The sequence below is a fragment of the Danio rerio genome, chromosome 9, assembly GCF_052040795.2.
Source record: "Danio rerio strain M-AB ecotype USA chromosome 9, GRCz13ab, whole genome shotgun sequence".
NCBI lineage: Eukaryota > Metazoa > Chordata > Actinopteri > Cypriniformes > Danionidae > Danio > Danio rerio.
The window spans coordinates 26,893,823-26,911,608 of NC_141029.1; the positions used below are offsets into that span (position 1 = coordinate 26,893,823).

At 37.3% G+C, this 17,786-nt stretch overlaps 1 protein-coding gene across 2 annotated transcripts in view; it reads right to left on the reverse strand.

Moving 5' to 3' along the window:
• dnah7 (dynein, axonemal, heavy chain 7) overlaps window positions 1–17,786 on the reverse strand; it is a 103,710-nt gene that overhangs the window by 80,302 nt on the left and 5,622 nt on the right. For both annotated transcript variants that reach the window (XM_087267872.1, XM_087267873.1), the window contains 12 exons: window positions 17,458–17,577; window positions 17,052–17,235; window positions 16,718–16,897; window positions 16,061–16,333; window positions 15,851–15,978; window positions 15,703–15,781; window positions 15,370–15,594; window positions 14,281–14,427; window positions 13,343–13,663; window positions 12,726–13,093; window positions 10,304–10,490; window positions 2,083–2,276 (listed from right to left, as the gene is read on the reverse strand). In XM_087267872.1, coding sequence (XP_087123998.1) covers window positions 2,083–2,276; window positions 10,304–10,490; window positions 12,726–13,093; window positions 13,343–13,663; window positions 14,281–14,427; window positions 15,370–15,594; window positions 15,703–15,781; window positions 15,851–15,978; window positions 16,061–16,333; window positions 16,718–16,897; window positions 17,052–17,235; window positions 17,458–17,577 — 2,406 coding nt within the window. The remainder of the gene's footprint in view (window positions 1–2,082; window positions 2,277–10,303; window positions 10,491–12,725; window positions 13,094–13,342; window positions 13,664–14,280; window positions 14,428–15,369; window positions 15,595–15,702; window positions 15,782–15,850; window positions 15,979–16,060; window positions 16,334–16,717; window positions 16,898–17,051; window positions 17,236–17,457; window positions 17,578–17,786) is intronic.

Sequence of the window (17,786 nt, forward strand, 5' to 3'; positions counted from 1 at the left end):
ATTGTATCATCACGAAAGGATTAAAATGGAAACAAGCGAACCAAGCAAATTACACGTTACTGTACGTCATTACATTATATGTCTATATGCATAGGCCTGTGTATTTTCATTCATTTTATTTGTTTACTCGCCAACCAATAGTTGGCATGGTACATCTAGTGGTATCGCCACTAACGAAAGGATGACCCAACACACCATCCATAATATAAAACCACAGAATTTATCTGTTAATAACTCTGCATAAAACATTTTTTATAACATCCTTGTTTCGGCAGATGTCGTCAAACCTTCAGCCTAAATGCCCTGGAGAGAATTTATCAGTAGGCTGTACGACACTTAATAGGTATTTCCCTGTTTTTTAAGAAAATAAATTAAGGATGTTGCATATTATTCAGTTATCTTAAGTAAAGGAAACCGCAAGTGTTTCAGGACATTCAGTAATAAAATATAGACCTATATAGGTGAGCTCGCTTTCCAAAATACCCAAAGCATATATATGAATTAAAATAATGAATATTCTTCTAATAAAGCTCTACATTTAATATTACATATTTAAATGTTACCACGTCATACAAAAACAGAAACATTTGTTTAAGGTCATAGAACATATTTTTACATGCAGTTTATCCCAATACAATTATAAAGCAGTGCAGGACTGGATGACAGAAAGGAATTGAAAGCTAGCCTGGTCTTCTGAAAGTTTTGCACACCCAAAAATGCCCTGCACGATTTGATTAATATCATTGTATCCAAATACTTTATAAATAATATTTTAAAACTACTTCGTTGTATATTTTTAGAAAATATCTAAAATCTATTTCTATATCTAAAATCTATCTATCAGATTTGTAAAATGAAAGTTCAAAATCGCTTAAATGGTTTAATTTATTTGCATTGTATTTACCTAAATTGTTATAGCTTTTGTTTGGTTTATATTAGTTTAATTATTTAATTTGTTTTATCTGTTTATTATTATTATTGTTTAATATGTTTATTAGCCTTTATCTGATATTTGTAATTCTTAAAATGTTTTCAGTAGAATATAGCTACAGAAACCCAACCGCTTGTGGCAAAGACAAAGATGTGAAGCGAGCGCTCTTTTGGCCGGTCTTACACACATGCATGCATCTAAACACACACATTTCATGCTCAAACACACCTTTTAAGCCTGACAAAAACTCTCGACTTTGAGTAACTGAAAGTTACTGGTGGCTGTGTGTTTATTATGGTGTAAAAATTATTATGCCTCATTGAAACATCAAGAAGGACTCAGCAAAGAAATATCACTTATCAAATTAAAACTAATTATTACTTTATGCAACAGCCTTATATTTAAAAGGGAAACATAAGGGCGATCGTAAGCAAAAGACCCTGGTCTAAGGTGTTTTATAGAATATTTTGAACTAACCAGTAGCTATATTTTTCTTTCCCTTATTTATTTATTGGCACATGTACTCATGCGTGATGGGAAAACTAGTGTAATGACAGCAGCACACCATCTTGCAGACTCTGCCTCAGCTTTCACTCCGCCCTGAAGCACCAGCTGGCTTGCTTTAGCAACAAGGTATTCGGCGAACCGATAAAGGTTGGCCGCTGACCCCGAAAAAGTCCCGCTCTGGCCTGATTAGACCCCAGAAGTGACTATGGAAACGCGACTAACCCTGGCTTGCATGGCTCTTGCGACAGTGGAAACACATCTATTTACTTTCATAATGGGGGGAAAGAAATGATCAAAGTCTATAAGTTGTTTAAAGTTGGTTTAAGTTAATTAAAGTCCCTGTAATTAAAAAATCCTTAACAATAATAAAACAATTATAATGATGGTCCAATGAAAGCTGAAGAAGTCTACCATCATAGTAAATAAATTGAGACTTACAACAACAACAAAAAAACTCAACTGTAAATTTTTGAGCATTTGTTTACATAATAATCAAGTGATAGTTATTGAAATGCCATAACACCACTGAAATTGAAAGTAACATTAATTAACTGACAACTCTATCAGCGTTTCCAAGTTTGGAAAATAATGGTAAATATCAATCAGACTGTCATTACTGAGCACTTTGCAAAGCTTATCGGTACCTGGTTGGATCTTTAGTCTCAGAGAGGATCTCCAGCAGCTCATCGTTGGACAAGAAGAAGAAGCGGGGGAAATAGAGTCTTTTCTTCTCCAAGTATTCATTCAGACCCTTTAGAATGAGTTCCAGTAACTCGTTACTGTGTTTCATCTTGTCTAGCATCTTTTCGATGGCCACCACTGCCAGGACATGCTTGTCCTAAGAAAGAAACATATGTTAGGGACAGAATGAATGCATCAGAAAATACTTGTAAGTACAGTGACATTTATCCATAAATGTCAGCGCTTCACCAGCGGTTTTCAAACTGGGGTGCGTGCACCCCTAGGGGTGTGCAGTCTGACCACCAGGGGTGCGCAAGAGAATGTTTGTAATGGTGGAAAATGTTATCTTTTATCATTTTTATGCATTTATCTTGGGTAAACTTCACATGTCATATTTTTGAGAAAAAAGAAATTCAATGAAAGAGAAAAAAATTTACAAATTTAATTTAATTTAATTTTACAATGTAATTTACAACCTATGCATACTCACTCATCTCACAATTTCACGTGTGTGTCACAATAGCATAGTAATAGTATATTCGTAATTTTTTTTCGCTTACTATATATTCATTAAAATCAACACCTGGTTTAAAACTAGCACTTTAAAGAAGTCAAGCGACAGTAGGGATGAACCATCTACATCAGCCTCTTCTATGGAGATGTGTAGCTGCCTTGAAAATATGGACTTGGAGGATATCGAACAAGGTAAAGAGGCGCAGGCAGAAACAGTGAAATCCAGCAGAGATGTACCCATGAAGAGAAATAGGCCTACGCTAGAAAGTGAGAAATGTCAAGTAAAAAATGCAAATATATCGAGAGTTATATTGGTTTCAGGTTTACATAGATTGGAGATGCAAAAAATCCAAATTCGCAATCTAGGCATGGGCCGGTATAAGATTCTGAAGGTATGATAACCTTGGATAAAAATATCACGGTTTGACGGTATTGTGATTACTGCTCTAAAATATGTTCATGTAAACATCTAGGTAAAAGGCAAAAACTTTTGTTTTCCTTTTGAACATGAAATATTTTATTCTGAGAAACATTTAAAACATTTTGGAGCAGTAAACATGTCAGACCATATAATTCAAATGAATCATTAATTTCTGCAGTCTTTATTAGTTTTAAAAACACAAATTTCTTGACAATTTAAAACAGCATCTTTAGATATCTTCTCTGCTGGAGGTACTGTTTTCCTAAAAAATCTAACACATACTGTAGGAATAGTATAGTAATTTTAGCGGTTTTAAAACCTTGACCTTTTCAAACCGCGTTATATTGCCTAACCGCCGTATTGCCTTAAAAACTTAAGTTTAAAGTTAAATTAACATTAAAAAAAATTAAGTCATGACTCATTGATCATACAATTCTTTGTACAACTATCATGAATATGCCGTTGGAATATTAAGATTTTATTCATTTACATGACTTATTCAGGTTTAGAAAACACTCTTTCTTATATACTTATATGTTTTTGAAAAAAATTGAAGGATCCTGATTCATCAAACAAAAAAGTAGTTGAGGGGAATGCTTATATCAGTGTTTTTTTCCTTTTCTTTTTGTCTTGTTTTAAATCTGGTTCTCTTGGAAGTTTGCTGAAGCAGCTCTCTTGCTGCTCTCAAAGGGAGCTGGGAAGCGGAAACCGGCAGTCCCATTGAGCAGTGTAATAATGTTGCACTATAGCGCTCTGTATTTCTAAATACAGTATGCAAAAATGTGCACAAGAGAGAGAGACTGCATGCAGGAAAGAGAGAGAAAATCAAGGGTTTCAGTTTCAATTTTGATCTTGAAAGAGAACAGATGAGAGTACTGGCAGTTTATGCAAGCTGCCAGTTCTAGTATCACTTATTGTGAACAGCACTGGACTGGGAATTGCAATGTTTGGTTTTATCTGACTGTAGCATGGTAAGCACCACATACAGTATCAGTGCTAAACTGTACATTATCTATGTGGCTTGCAACAGACACCATTGGCCAAGAATTGGCCTTAAAGTTTTTTTGTAACCCATTTTGTGACACAGTTCCTAGAGAAACAAAATATTAAATGAGAAAACAGTGGGGGTGTGGCTTGTTTTTTCCACTGCGAGATGATAAGATGTAGTAAAGTAGGTACAATGGTCCCTCGCCATAATGCGGTTCACCTTTCGCGGTCTTGCAGTTTTGACTTTTTTTTTTTTACAGCGATTGTGTTCTACATTCTGATTAGTACATTGTGTTCTGCTTCCTGATTGGCTGTAGATCATTGTCAATCAATCTCCTCTGTGCCCTGTCTCCTGTAAAGTACAGAATGTGTTCAGCTAGCCAAATTTACATAAATCATTGATCGCTAGTAGTGTGACTCTAAAGTGTTAGACTATATGTTTGCAAGATTTCTCCTCAACAAATAATAATGTTAACAACATAATGTTGACAAAACATTCTGCACTATCAAAGGCACCCATGGATGCACCCAAAAGGCAGAGGAAGATGCTAACCATTGCACAAAAAGCTGGACTTCTAGACAAAGTAAAGGAGGGTAGAAGTTACAGAAGAGTTTAAACAAGAGAGAAAAGTGTGAAAATGTTAATGCCTATCTGAGAAAATAGTGTAGTGGGGGTTTTCCAGCCTTAAAACATCTATTATAATTCTAAAAAATAAAGCGGACTACTTTGCGGATTTCACCAATTGCGGGCTATTTTTAGAACTGAACCCCCCGCGATTACACAGGGACCACTGTATTTTAATTCAGGAAGATTGGGAAAAGGGTTTTAGGAGAAGAATATAGCCCTGATTTTGACTCGCCGACAGGTTTTGAGAAATCGCCAACAAATGCCTAAAATCACTTGCAAATCGGTGCTTGTGTACATGAGTAACAATTACACAGTATGAACTATCAAAGACGCCATCTGAGAGAATCGCAGATGAGTCGTCTACACCTGTGAGATATTTGGCATGCTATCTGGAGCTATCAACAATTCAAATCATGCCGTGTGAAATGTGTTCTGATTGAAAACAACTTCAGCCAATGATAGAGCAGCATCCTCTAGTTTGGGTATCTGCAGGTCAGCGGGAGGTTGAGGAGAAGTTAAAAGTGCTTATTTTCAGTTTATTTGGACCCCAAAAATGGAGAAAAAACTAGTGTAAATTTGTCAGGAGCACCCATGTCTGATTGACGTGTCTTCTGATCAATACCACAACCGGGTGGAAAAAGAAAAAAGTTGAGGAGAAATTGCTAATTCCCTTCAAAGCCAGGTGAGCAAAATAAGTACATTTTTCTTCTTATGATGTAGTTATTAACAAAATATATACTAGATGACCTCATGTTGTTTCCATGTCACTTCAGTTGTGAGACGTAGTTTGGACAAAGTTGTTGATGATTCTAAAGTCATACAGTGTAAAATCACCTGTCGCCGATCGATCTTGCAGTGTAAACAAAGCAGCGACGAAACACTAGCCCAGATAGTCATGCAGTGTAAAAACATCTGTGATGTGACAACTTTGAAAATTGTGCAGTCTGAACTCGGCATATCAGACACGTCTTTCTCATCATTTCTGTTGTCAAAGTTGACAGTTGGAGGGGTGTGGTTAAGTATGTTAACCATACTAAATACCTCAGACAGACATAATTGAAAGTTTAACTGTAAAAATTACGAGGCTAAACTATTTTGCTTTTTCTTAATGACATGCACAGATTATCCACCACAAAGCTATGTCAGCTAACAAAATCATATGGTTAGTTTTGATTTCATTTGTAAAAAGGTCCAGAACATGGGTTGAATGGGTTTTGCCTTCAATTTACTATAAATCTGTGGGATTCAAACTTTTTAAACACCTCTTCAGAACAAATGTCAAGGCCTTATTTAAGGCAGCTCAAGCAAAGTATATGCTGAAATGTAATAATCAAGAAAATCACAAACTGCATGTATGAGGAAACATTTCGATACCAAGAACATCAGTAATAATTTAACAGACCAGTAAAGTATATTTTTGTCAGTAGCTGGCTATATCAGACAGATCGCTGAGAAGTTTTCAAGCTCAGCTCCTGAGCCTGCAAATCATAGGTAAAGAAATACCCTAACATTTTTTAATTCGCTGCTCTCAACGTTCAAATCCAGTGATGAAAAGATTATATTCATAACCGTATATTCCAACTTTTAGAAAAGAGATCATTTATGAAAGGGGTCTCCCACTAGGAAAACTCATCATTGGCTGTATGATTTTCAAACGTTCCTCCAAAGGTTGTTTGAAGGCCATTTCCTTCATTAGAAAGAAAGGAAACAATTGGATACCACGTTCCCTTCCTTCTCCACCCCTCACAGATGCTGCTCACCTGTAAAGAGATAATAATTGCTTTTTCCCCTTTTCGGATTGCTATTGATTTTCTATTACCCACGCTGACTAGACTTCACGTTCACGAACTGAGATTGAAGTTTAACGATCACTTTTGGATGACAAAAACAGCCTGAGTTACTTGACAGAGACTGAGAGGAAGTAATGAGGGGTTGTTAATAACCAAAGCCTACACAAAATTACCCTTTTAAAACATGAAAAGACACTATTGGATGACTGTAATGAAAGAGAGAGGGGATGTTTTTATGCCAATTACTCTTTTAATGATTCTCTCCCTCCGTCACACTGAATTACATTAGAGCGGCAGGGTGAGTGCTGCCAGGATGCGCTTGAATGAAGAGATGCTGAAAATCATCCGCTTCCTTTCACAGGGTGCAGAAACATGCAGGTGGGCTGCTCAACAGATCCAGATATTCACACTTGCTGATCGTGTTTTCTTCATCAATGCATTCCTTATCATTTACAGTAGCCTTTAAATTGCGGAATAGCTTCATATGTCCCTGATCCCGACTTAGAGGGTTGGCTCGTCCTAGAATGAGAATTCTGTGATCATTTACTCACCATCATGTCATTCCAAACCCGAAAGGAATTGTTTATTTTTTTAAACAGTTAAAATATATTTGATTAAATTTGAGAGATTTCTTACCCTTCACTGTAAGTCTGTTCACTCCAAGGTTTGATGCTTTAATTTTTTATAAATTGATAAGAAATTAAAAGGCATTTGAGCATTTTAAACCAAGACTTGTTGAGATTGTAGTCATGAAATGGCTTCACAATATATACAGTATTGGCCCAGGAAGCTCAATAAACAAAAACCAGTAAGGTTTGTTTCCATGTATTAAAAAGGTATGGGTGAAGTCACGTTTATTTAAATGTAAATTAACGCCAAATTTTAATTTGAACATCATATAAAGTGATAGAGTCCATTGGGAATTCTTGGATTAAACCACTTAATTAATATTCACTCCTTTTTATCCTTTATGAACAGGGTGTGAGTTAGGGGGAGCCTGAAAACATGATTTGTGAAGTTTTGGGGAGATATTGACAATGTGTTATTTTGACTTGCGGTTTCAGTATTAATTGTGTAATGTGATCATGGATTATTACGTGTAAAAGTGCAAACATATAATTCATTCATGCATGACGGAGATTTACACCTCACTTAAAAAAAGGTAACTACAGATGCTATTCTTGTTATGAGCATCAAGGTGTGGGAGCGCTGAGGAGCAAAGTCCAGTCATGTCAAAGACTGACAGCCAGATGCTTTCATATGGATGTTGAGACACTGCTTATTCATTTCCCGAAACACATGATGTGACGTTGTGTTTCGTTTCATTTGCTTCATACAGTAGACCAATACAATGTTCTTTTTTTAAACACTGTGACATTGCTGTAAACATGTTGGACAACTTGACAAAAAGGAAACCCTTTTCAATGGTGCTACTTTCATTTTTCAATTCGCGATTATGTTATACTAGAGTGAAAAGTGAGATCCCATGATATTCTATAGGTCTATGTAAAATAAAAAAGCATATGCTGTCCTTAATGTCATCATCTTGATCTTATAGAGCGAATAGAAAAATGATAGGCTGTATAACGAGGTTATATTTTTTGATGTTAAGTGAAACATATTCGTGTTTGTTGATTTAATATAAATGAATGTTTTCCCGTCACAAAAGCACTGCAGGTAAAATTAGACAAGGATGAAATAAAAAATAAAATCCCTCAAAAGATATTTTCAAAGGTCAAAAAAAGTTAATTGATGGAAAAAACAAAACTTTTTAGCGAGAAAGTAAACCGAATCTGTCGTGGTGTTTTGTTCATTTGGCCTACTTTGTAACATTAGTTACAATTATATAAATATTTGTTTTATATTTATAGATTTTTGTTTATACTTTGCTGTTTAAGGACAGGGATCCTGTGTGTTTTATAGCCTATATGTGGCAAGGGACTCTCAAGATCAAAGCGACCCCCCCACGGGTTAGAAAAAAAGGGCTCCCCCAAAGGCCACGGTTTAGTTCGACACTGCTTTATAAACATTTTGAAGCAGTGCTGACCTGTCCAACATGTAATACAGGTGGTCACCTCTGGCCCTGTCCCTTATAGGCCCAGTGGATTTCTCCAAAACATATTTATTGTGACCATTTCTCAGATGTGTTTTTGTTATGTTTGTTTATATATATATTTATTTTAGTTTATCAAACACGCAATCTCATTTACGATATTTTACAATAATTTGTAGTAAACTTTACAAAAAAAATTACAAAATCTTTATACATGTATCTTAAGTTTAATCATTCAATATCCTTCAGCTTAGTCCCTTATTCATCAAGCGCTGCCACAGCGGAATGAACCGCCAACTATTTCATATGTTTTATGTAGCGGATGCCCTTCCAGCCAAAACCAAGTACTGGGAAGCACCCATACACTCATTCACACATACAGTATGGCCAATTTAGTATATTCAATTCACCTATACCACATGTCTTTGGACTGTGGGGGAAACCGGAGCACCCAGAGGAAACCCACACCAACACAGAGAGAACATGAAACTCCACATAGAAATGCCAACTTGCCCAGCAGGGACTCAAACCAGAGACCTTCTTGCTGTGAGGCAATAGTGCTATCCACTGGGCCACCGTGTTTGTTTTTTAAAACAAGTGGGCCAAATTTTCATGATTTCACAGGGCTCCACAACCCTATGAACTTTCATGGTTTTAAAGTGTTTTTGGTGAGCAGAGGTTCAATTTGAGAGGTTCAATTTGGAAAAAAAAAAACGTCATCTTTGATTTATTTATGGATTAGGAATGACATGATCGTGAATGATGAGAGAATTTTCAATTTGAAGTGAACTAACCTTACAAAGAAAAAAAATAAACTGGGCTTAGATCTGCATCTATGCTGATGTTTCCCCCAAACACTCTACTGAATCTGATATCATAAGCATACCTTTCTTTATGTACTGCTGCTCAAGAATCCAGCAAGAACAAGCAACAGCACCTGCCTCCCAGCTGAAATAATATATGTTTGCTTTTCCGAGAAGAGCCATTTATGGTTCATTATGAGGAAATCGTTGAGTGGTGTAGGAATTATTCAAAAAGAAAACATCCTTAAAGAAGCCCAGAATTTTGAATTTAATTACAGAATGTTTATCTCAGTTTCTGTCAAATGGGAAAAGTTAGAAATGCATTAGAAAAGGGTAAATACAGTCTGGAGACGGCAAACAGCTCTGTGGGTACCGCAGATGAAGAGAGACACCTAGTGGACATGTTGATATTACAGTTTGGAAAATTAAGCACAGCACTGATTTTCAACAACATGCTATTCAACAGAGCAGCTTCAGATATGGTATATATAAATTATTTTTACATGGTCAAGCTTATAGAACTTTAGAGACTATATTAGAACTTTCAGCACATAGTGTGATTAATTTATGTCTTTAAACTCTTTAAAAAAAAATATATATTTTTATCTAGTACAGAGACACACTTTCTCAAACCTTGTGAAGGGAGAGAGCTTGCCTCATTCTGATCAGCGACCTTGTTCTCTGCACACCCCCAGATTTGAGTCCCTCCAAACAAAATCCATAATATCTATTTGACGGTACAGCCAAGCTACTTTTTTCCGTTTAGAGAAGGACAACAGATATTGATGTTTTTCATCGCACCGAGACTGCAGTTGCCAATTACTTGCTGAAGAGTCTCTAGATGAGTGACTGTGTCTGGGTTTGTGTCTCATAGCCATCTCATTTGTCATGAAAACACTACAGTTTTACACAAAAGGTATGTCAGGAACTTCTCCAAAGAGTTTCTTGATATAAACAAACCCAAACTTGTGGTATATTTTGTAACTCACCAAGCTGACTTGTTTCATGGTGTCCCTCCAGGTTTTGTCGACAGCAGTAAAGCGACGTCCCTCCTCTGGCATCTGAGCCATGATGTCTGGGGAACTGAAGATGGGTTCAAGGTAAAGCCATGTGCCTTGAACCTTCAACCACTCGTCCATAATTTCTTGAAGTAAAAGCAGCTTATCCTCCCAGTCTCTAAGATGCATAGATACAGACATAATCATATTCAGTGTGTATGTATACGTATATGTATATGCTGGACAAATAGCTTAATGCTCCTTCGCAACACCAGGTTGGATTAATATAAATAGGATTAATATAAATGATGCCATTCTGAACCAATCCAGGCTCACTGACATAGTTATGGTCTCTTTTCAATAAGGTGCTGCAAAATGTGACCAATTGTGAGTTCTATATCTAAAAGAACCCATGGAGAAATAAGTTTGAATCCAACAGCACCAACAGTAAGTCTCCCTTATCTGACCTATTCACTTCAGGTTTTGGAGTCTCCTCTTATGTTCTGAGGAGTAGATTCAGGTGTGTTTGTTGGTGAGCCTTCAGGAACAAGGTTTGGAAATAATTAAGTAATCATACCATGCTGAACCATATTCTCATGATACGCTAATGCTAATGTTATAGGCATTATAACTATTTTATTATAACTATATTATTACTTTGCTCAAATCCATTTGGCACAATGGCGGACATTTGTTTCACTAGGCGATTTTAACAAAGGGATATGTTCACAAATTCACAATTCTATTTGTATATAAGTGTTGCATGCTTGTAAAATAAACACTCATGGGGCCCTATAGACTAATTTCCGGTGGCCGGCATTTTAAAAGTGAAAGCGAGGCTGCGTTGGGAAGAAACCTGGAAGTATCGCCTAGAGTCACACAGGAACGGCATTTGCGTCTGTGTGCCTGGGTGTATATTTTATCAGTGAATAGAAAGTGTCACAAATGTATCATTTCACCACTTTCCGAGTGACCCGAAGATCCATTCTGAAAGGATAGTGAAAATAAAAAAGGATATCGGACCTCATTTTCAGCTAGTTAAGAGAAATGGCACTAGGTTCTCAAGGTGAATGCGTACCTTGCCTCTAAAGGGGGTCACACACCAGATGCGCCGCTCAGCGACGCGCCGCGTAGCGCCATGCAGCACCTTACATTTTAGAATTCTAAACATAGGTTTCTATCCGGTTACACACACCGTTTTTTTTTTATTTTCATACTTTTCTCTTTTATTGCAGTTTATGTAAAGCACTTTGAATTGCCACTGTATAAGAAATGTGCTAAATAAATAAACTTGCCTTGCCTAGACAGCATTTTCTTTCCCAAACACATGTTTTAGATGCCATTTATCAAACTCAAGTTTATCAACTGATTCTTTCACTATATTAGACTTGTCACGATACTGATTTTTGGTACTTAAAATGTTAATTTCCCGCTAACATTTAATATAATGTCTGATTTTCGCAGCTTTAAAACGCTCCAGTGTCTGTGCATTTGTATTTACCCTCGATGAAGAGCAGTGAACTGATAGCCTTCACAGCTAATCATAGTCATTCATGTTGAGCACTGGTAAATACTATGGCAATTCAGCTGTGTTTAAGAACGCACTCAACAGCGCTTAAATGTTAGCAGGAAATTGACGTCTTTAAATTTCAGTATCAGGACAACACTATTATGAGGGTGTGCTACAGAGGACTGCACTGTTTTATTGCTCACTGCATTACATAGGCTGAAGCAGGGAAGTGTTTACCTGGTTCCATGAACTGAAGCCTAGGAGGACACTTAAGCTCTATTACTCTTTAAGAGGTTATCATTTTGTTTTACGCTTAATATGCTTTGAATTGTTTAAATTAAACTTAACTGAATGATCTTGTGATGTTTACACCATATCTGCACTTTGAAACTGCAGCAACAGATGGAGGTTTGTAGTCCACAGCATGTTGTTGCAATGTTTACACTGCAAAAAATGCTTTTCTTACTTAGATTCCTTAAATCAAGCAAAATAATCTGCCAATGAGGTAAGCAAAATAATATTATCACAAATCGAAAAACAAGATAATTTTGCTTACCCAATTGGCAGATTATTTTGCTTGATTTAAAGAAAAACTCACTTCATTTTGGCATATCATTTCTTAAAACAAGACAATATGTTTTGCTTGTGTAGAAAATGCTTCTTGATTTGAGAACTTTTATATTTGGACTAGAAACAAGACAAAAAAATCTAAGTAAGAAAAGCATTTTTTGCAGTGTACAGTGCTGATGCTATACTTCCAGGTTTCTTCCCACCGCAGCCTCGCATTCGTTTTTTAAAAGGGCGGCCACATTAAATAAGCATATTGTTCTCTGCAAATGTAAAGCCAGGAACTGAAAAACATTTAATAAAGGGAAGTACAGACACTTATTTCCTATCCCTCACCGTATCTCAGCCTCAAACGGCTTGATGAATGGTGAGCCTCTCATGGTTTGAGTCTTGACAATATGATCGTCTAACAGCATTTGGACCTCATCCAATGAGGACAGAATGGAGGTCCCCGTTTCACGATAGGGCAGGAGGGTGAACTCCATCCCAGCCCATTCACTGACCATGCGCTCCATGGCCTTCTCAAGTCCGTGCTCCTTACTAGCCCCTTCACTGATGGATTCAAAGGCAGAGAGATGAGCTTCCAGATGTAGGGGAAGAAAGTGGGCCACACAGGCATCCTCCTCTGAGGGCTTGAGAGGGAAACCAACAACTGCAGACATGGCCTCCCAGTGGCGCTCGCGCAGACCGGGGTTACAAAGCACCTGCCGAAACAAATCATCTCTGTAATTAATGAGCAGGACAATATGCAGTCTGTACTCTCAAAATTCCCAAGAAAGAGTAGCAGAATTCAGCCTCTTACATGTTTATTTATTAAATATTTGGCTAATTTATAAGGTTTTCAGCTAGAAATAAGAATAAGGCACTGTCTGGTATATTTTACCCTCGATAAACATTCAATAGATTTCTCCAACATCCTCAAAAAAAGAAAGAATGATATCTGTGTATGGCACCTGCACTATAGGAATGTGTTCCTTAAAGGCTTCAACTTCTGCCTTCACAGAGGTGGCAATTTGAAGAGGTTTGGGCAAGTCCTGAAAGGTTTTCTCCAGCTTGTATAGGCCACGGCTGTAGTTTCCCACATCAACTTCCACTTTGTCTGGGTTGACGGCTGTGAGTGGGCCCGTCACCCACTGATGGTGCTGGCTCTGAAACTCAGCTGCCGTCTCATAGAGCCGCAGATAAGGGAGCAGTTGGTCTTGAACAGTTTTGCGTTGTGGATACTGAGAGACAGGCCAGTCAAAGGCTTCCTCTTCCTGGTTGATGCCTCTGATCTGAAAGATAGGACAGTGCATTAGTTTAATTTTTGGAGGTGCATTGAAAAGAGCAGCTTTTCTCAGAGAATTTCTAAGACACTTTGACAAATCCAGTTGACAAACTGGATTTTAACTTACATTTTTACTGCACTGTGACTAGGCTTTGGCATCAGGATGACATGAACAATAGGTTTTCCTTCTACTGGACAGGAATTTATTCAGTAAATGGGCTTACTATCACTGTTTATATGCACGTCTTTGTACTTCCTCCATCAACCTTCCAGCTATGTAAGTAAGAAATGTATATTTATATAACGCATTTATTGTGTATGGCCATACACCCAAAGCGCTTCACAATCATGAGAGGGGTCTCTCCACACCACCACCAGTGTGCAGCATCCACCTGGATGATGCTACGGCAGCCACAGGACAACGGCACCAGTGCGCTCACCACACACCAGCTATAGGTGTAGTGGAGAGACAGTGATAGAGCCAATTCCGTGGATTCAGCTAAGAGGTTTTAGAGTTTTATTCGCATATTAGTGTTTCCATCCTTCATTTATTTATTTAATATCCCAAAAACAAAATTGAAAATGGATGATAAATCAGCTAAACACAATCAAAATGCTTTGTACCTTTTCCATAACCAATTCCAGTTTGGAATTGAGGGACTGGGCTTTTTTCAGATACTTGTTGAGCTCAGAGAGGTCACCAAAGTTCACAAACTCCTCCACTTGCTGTTCATAGCTTTTAATATCCTCCAAAATCCTCTCGCACCTCAACTATAATTAGAAAGCAGAGATTATTACACACATTAGTGCAATATCGACTACGTTTACATGGATATCAGTAATCGAATTATGTGCCTTAATCTGAATAAGACAATAATATGATTAGGGTGTTTACAAGAGTTGCTTTCATGATCCCGTTATAGCACATAATTCGATTAACATCTTTGCTTCACCATGCACTCCACATTTCCTCCGGTGTAACATGTAATTTTGAGTGTTTCATTTTTAATTTGTTGATTTTAACTGCATTTTAGCACTTTCACTTTCATTCGGGAACATTTCATGCATGCCCCCTTGATAAACAAGATATTGGATGCGAGTATGAACTGCTGGAAGAGTATTGTTTTAAAGGATTTTCATTCCGCACACTGAATGGGAGAAAAAAAACTCAGCATTTCGCGGTGTGTATGTCTGTGGTCCTTTACTGACTTGATAGGTGCAGAGAATAGTGTATGGACTATCCTGTCGCAAAACACGACAAAAAGTCCTACATAACGGTAATAGTTTGATTAAGGTGTTTACATGTCTGTACCGAGCTTTAATAATGCTATCATCATAGTCCACATGTCTTAATCTGCATTCTGTTTAGTTCAGTTATAACCTTAATTGGGTTAAATTAATCAAAAATCGCTGTTTACAAAGTAGACTTTTAATCATATTAAAATCGTATTATTGATGTCCATGTAAACAAACAAAGTGCAGTTGTTCATCACAATTTAAATTTAAAATTTTTAAAGCTTGACAAGTTACGAAGTTTAATATTAAGGCCCATGCTTTTGCCTGGATATTTATTTCTTCATTGTTGTAATATGCACTATACAGTTTAATATACAAAGTGTTGTGTAATGTGAAGACTTGTTGTGTATGTAGATCTGTTGCCATGATGACATTGTCTGTAATGGCTGATTAGCCGGCGTGTGGTATCTCTAGTACCTTGAGGCCATCCTGGAACTGGCCGGTCTTCTCTTTGATAATCTGGCGGTGCTGATCAAAGATGGAAGGCATGCGTGCATGACGCTGGAAGGTCTTGCTGTTCAGCTGAATGTCTGTAGGCGAGAATGTGACATAATCCACCAAGAAACACAACCTGTTGTTGGACTCCTGGAGCTTCATTTCCAACTGAAGAATTTCCTCTTCCTCCACCTTTGCCACATATGCCTATTGCATAAATAACAAATAACATAAAACATACTTAACAATATCTTTTTTGTCAACCATACCAAAAAGCAGAGGTATTACATTTGAACAAAACTCGGTCAGTGTTACCCTAAGTTCCATGAGTTCCTCTGTGTTTGATGGACTTCTGAGGGCTTTATTTGCTATAGTATCATATTCCTCACACAATCTAGAAAGATCAGCAAGATTATTAGAATGCCACAGACAAAACATTTCCGTCAATCTGTCTGTGACTTACTTGTTATTGAACTCCTGATGACCCTGCAACATATGATTTACCAGTTTCTGCAAAAGACCCTCTGCTCGCTTTACAAGGGCACGGACCAGATCATGGGAGTGCAGTTCAAACATGCCCAAACGCACCACCTAAAAAACAAAATGCTAAATATTCTCAATCTGTCATATTTCTGTGAAGAAATGCTAGTAGAATATACATAGCTGCATGTACCTTCACTGTGCTGCATTGGATTTCATCAGCCAGTTGTTGGTAGCGGATCACCTCCATCATCAGCTCCTGGAAAGAGTGCTGCTCCAGCAAAAACTGAGCAACATCCTCCTCAGCTAGCTGGGACACCAGCGGAGCATACTTATCATAGAGATGGACATGTTTCAAAGGCTCAGCACTTTCTGCACGTATTACCCGTCTGACCTTCTCCTGCTGGGCCTCCAGGATCTCTGGTAGGATGATGGGCTTTAGACTATGGTGTGTTTCTGGGCCAGGCTGGAATACAAAAAATTACATGTATGAAATATAATTGGCAGGGATCACAGTGAAGACTGCACTGATATTTCTGTTAGATTATACAGTAGCAAGAAACTTTCTCTGTGCCAATATCATTCATAATTTGCTCTAAGTTTATGTATGGATATGTGTATAAAATATATGTTAACTCCTGTTTCAGAATTAGTCCTTTTAAACAACAAATTGCACACTAGGGAGGACATTTTGAATCCTAAAACATACAGTGTGTTTGAAATTATTCCAAAGATCTCCAAAGATTAATGACAATTTGATTCCTCGTGATACAATCCCTTTAATATTTTAGCTATCAAACCACACCGCACAAGCAAGATGCAACATAAAATTAAAAAAACATATGTTTACCCATTCTGAGTACAGCTTTGTCTCCACTCGAGGGATCACACTTAAGGATTTCAGCATCGCATTATACACATTTAGCACAATTACTTCAAAGTCTTTGAAATCAGGTTCAAATTTGATAGTGTTTTGGTCCAGAACCAGTCTTAGGACAAACCCTGGATGCTCATAGACACGCACTGAATGCTTAAATGAAGAAGAAGAAAAAAAAACATTACTTTGATACAAAAAAATAAATAATAAAAGATGCTCTAAAAAGTTACACAGCAATATAAAAATGAAATTTTCATAAAGGAAAGGAAGTTCAGAGATTCAGATGCAGCAGTACAAGAGATCATACAGGGTTCTGGGCGATGAGGTGTGTGTAGTCCTGCATAGACTCAAGTGCCAGGCTTTGGAGCTGTGAGGTCATGAGTGTGGCCACACAATTGTAGAAAGACTGCAGTCGTGCAACACTACTGTTGCTGGGGATCAGATTGCGCTTGTTACCACGATGATAGATTTTCTGCACTTCTGGTATCCAACTTTTTTGAACAAAAGAAAGAAAAAAATGAACAAATTATTTGGATTGTTTTTGCAGGGTACGGTCTGTTGAATTCAAGCGCCTAAGCTTGAATATTTGTGAACAACTGAATATTGCAAAATTGAGTAGTAAGCGAAATTTAGCAGATAGTTGCGATGATTAATTCATTCGGTCAATGATGCATTGACAAGCATACTGTATGAAAACAGCTGAGAGTGCTTACGTGTTGAGAAGGATGCCTGTGGCACGTTCAATGTGTTTGTTGACTAACTGCTGAAAGACAGATAACTCCATAGACCCATCCTCACTGTGGAAGGCCTCTACATCAATAAGGCGCAACTTCCTGCAGTGAACAAGACAACACAGACATTACCTTAAAGAAAAAGAAAAAAGTAGCATCCACAATGACAGAACCTTAGAATGACATCTCAGCAACATAAATTTTGGGCCTTTATGAAATCAACGTCCATGTAATAAATTAAACATGCATCTACAGAGAACTTTAAATAAATGTTTTGTTTTAAATAAAGTGTACAATACTTCAATTTTTGA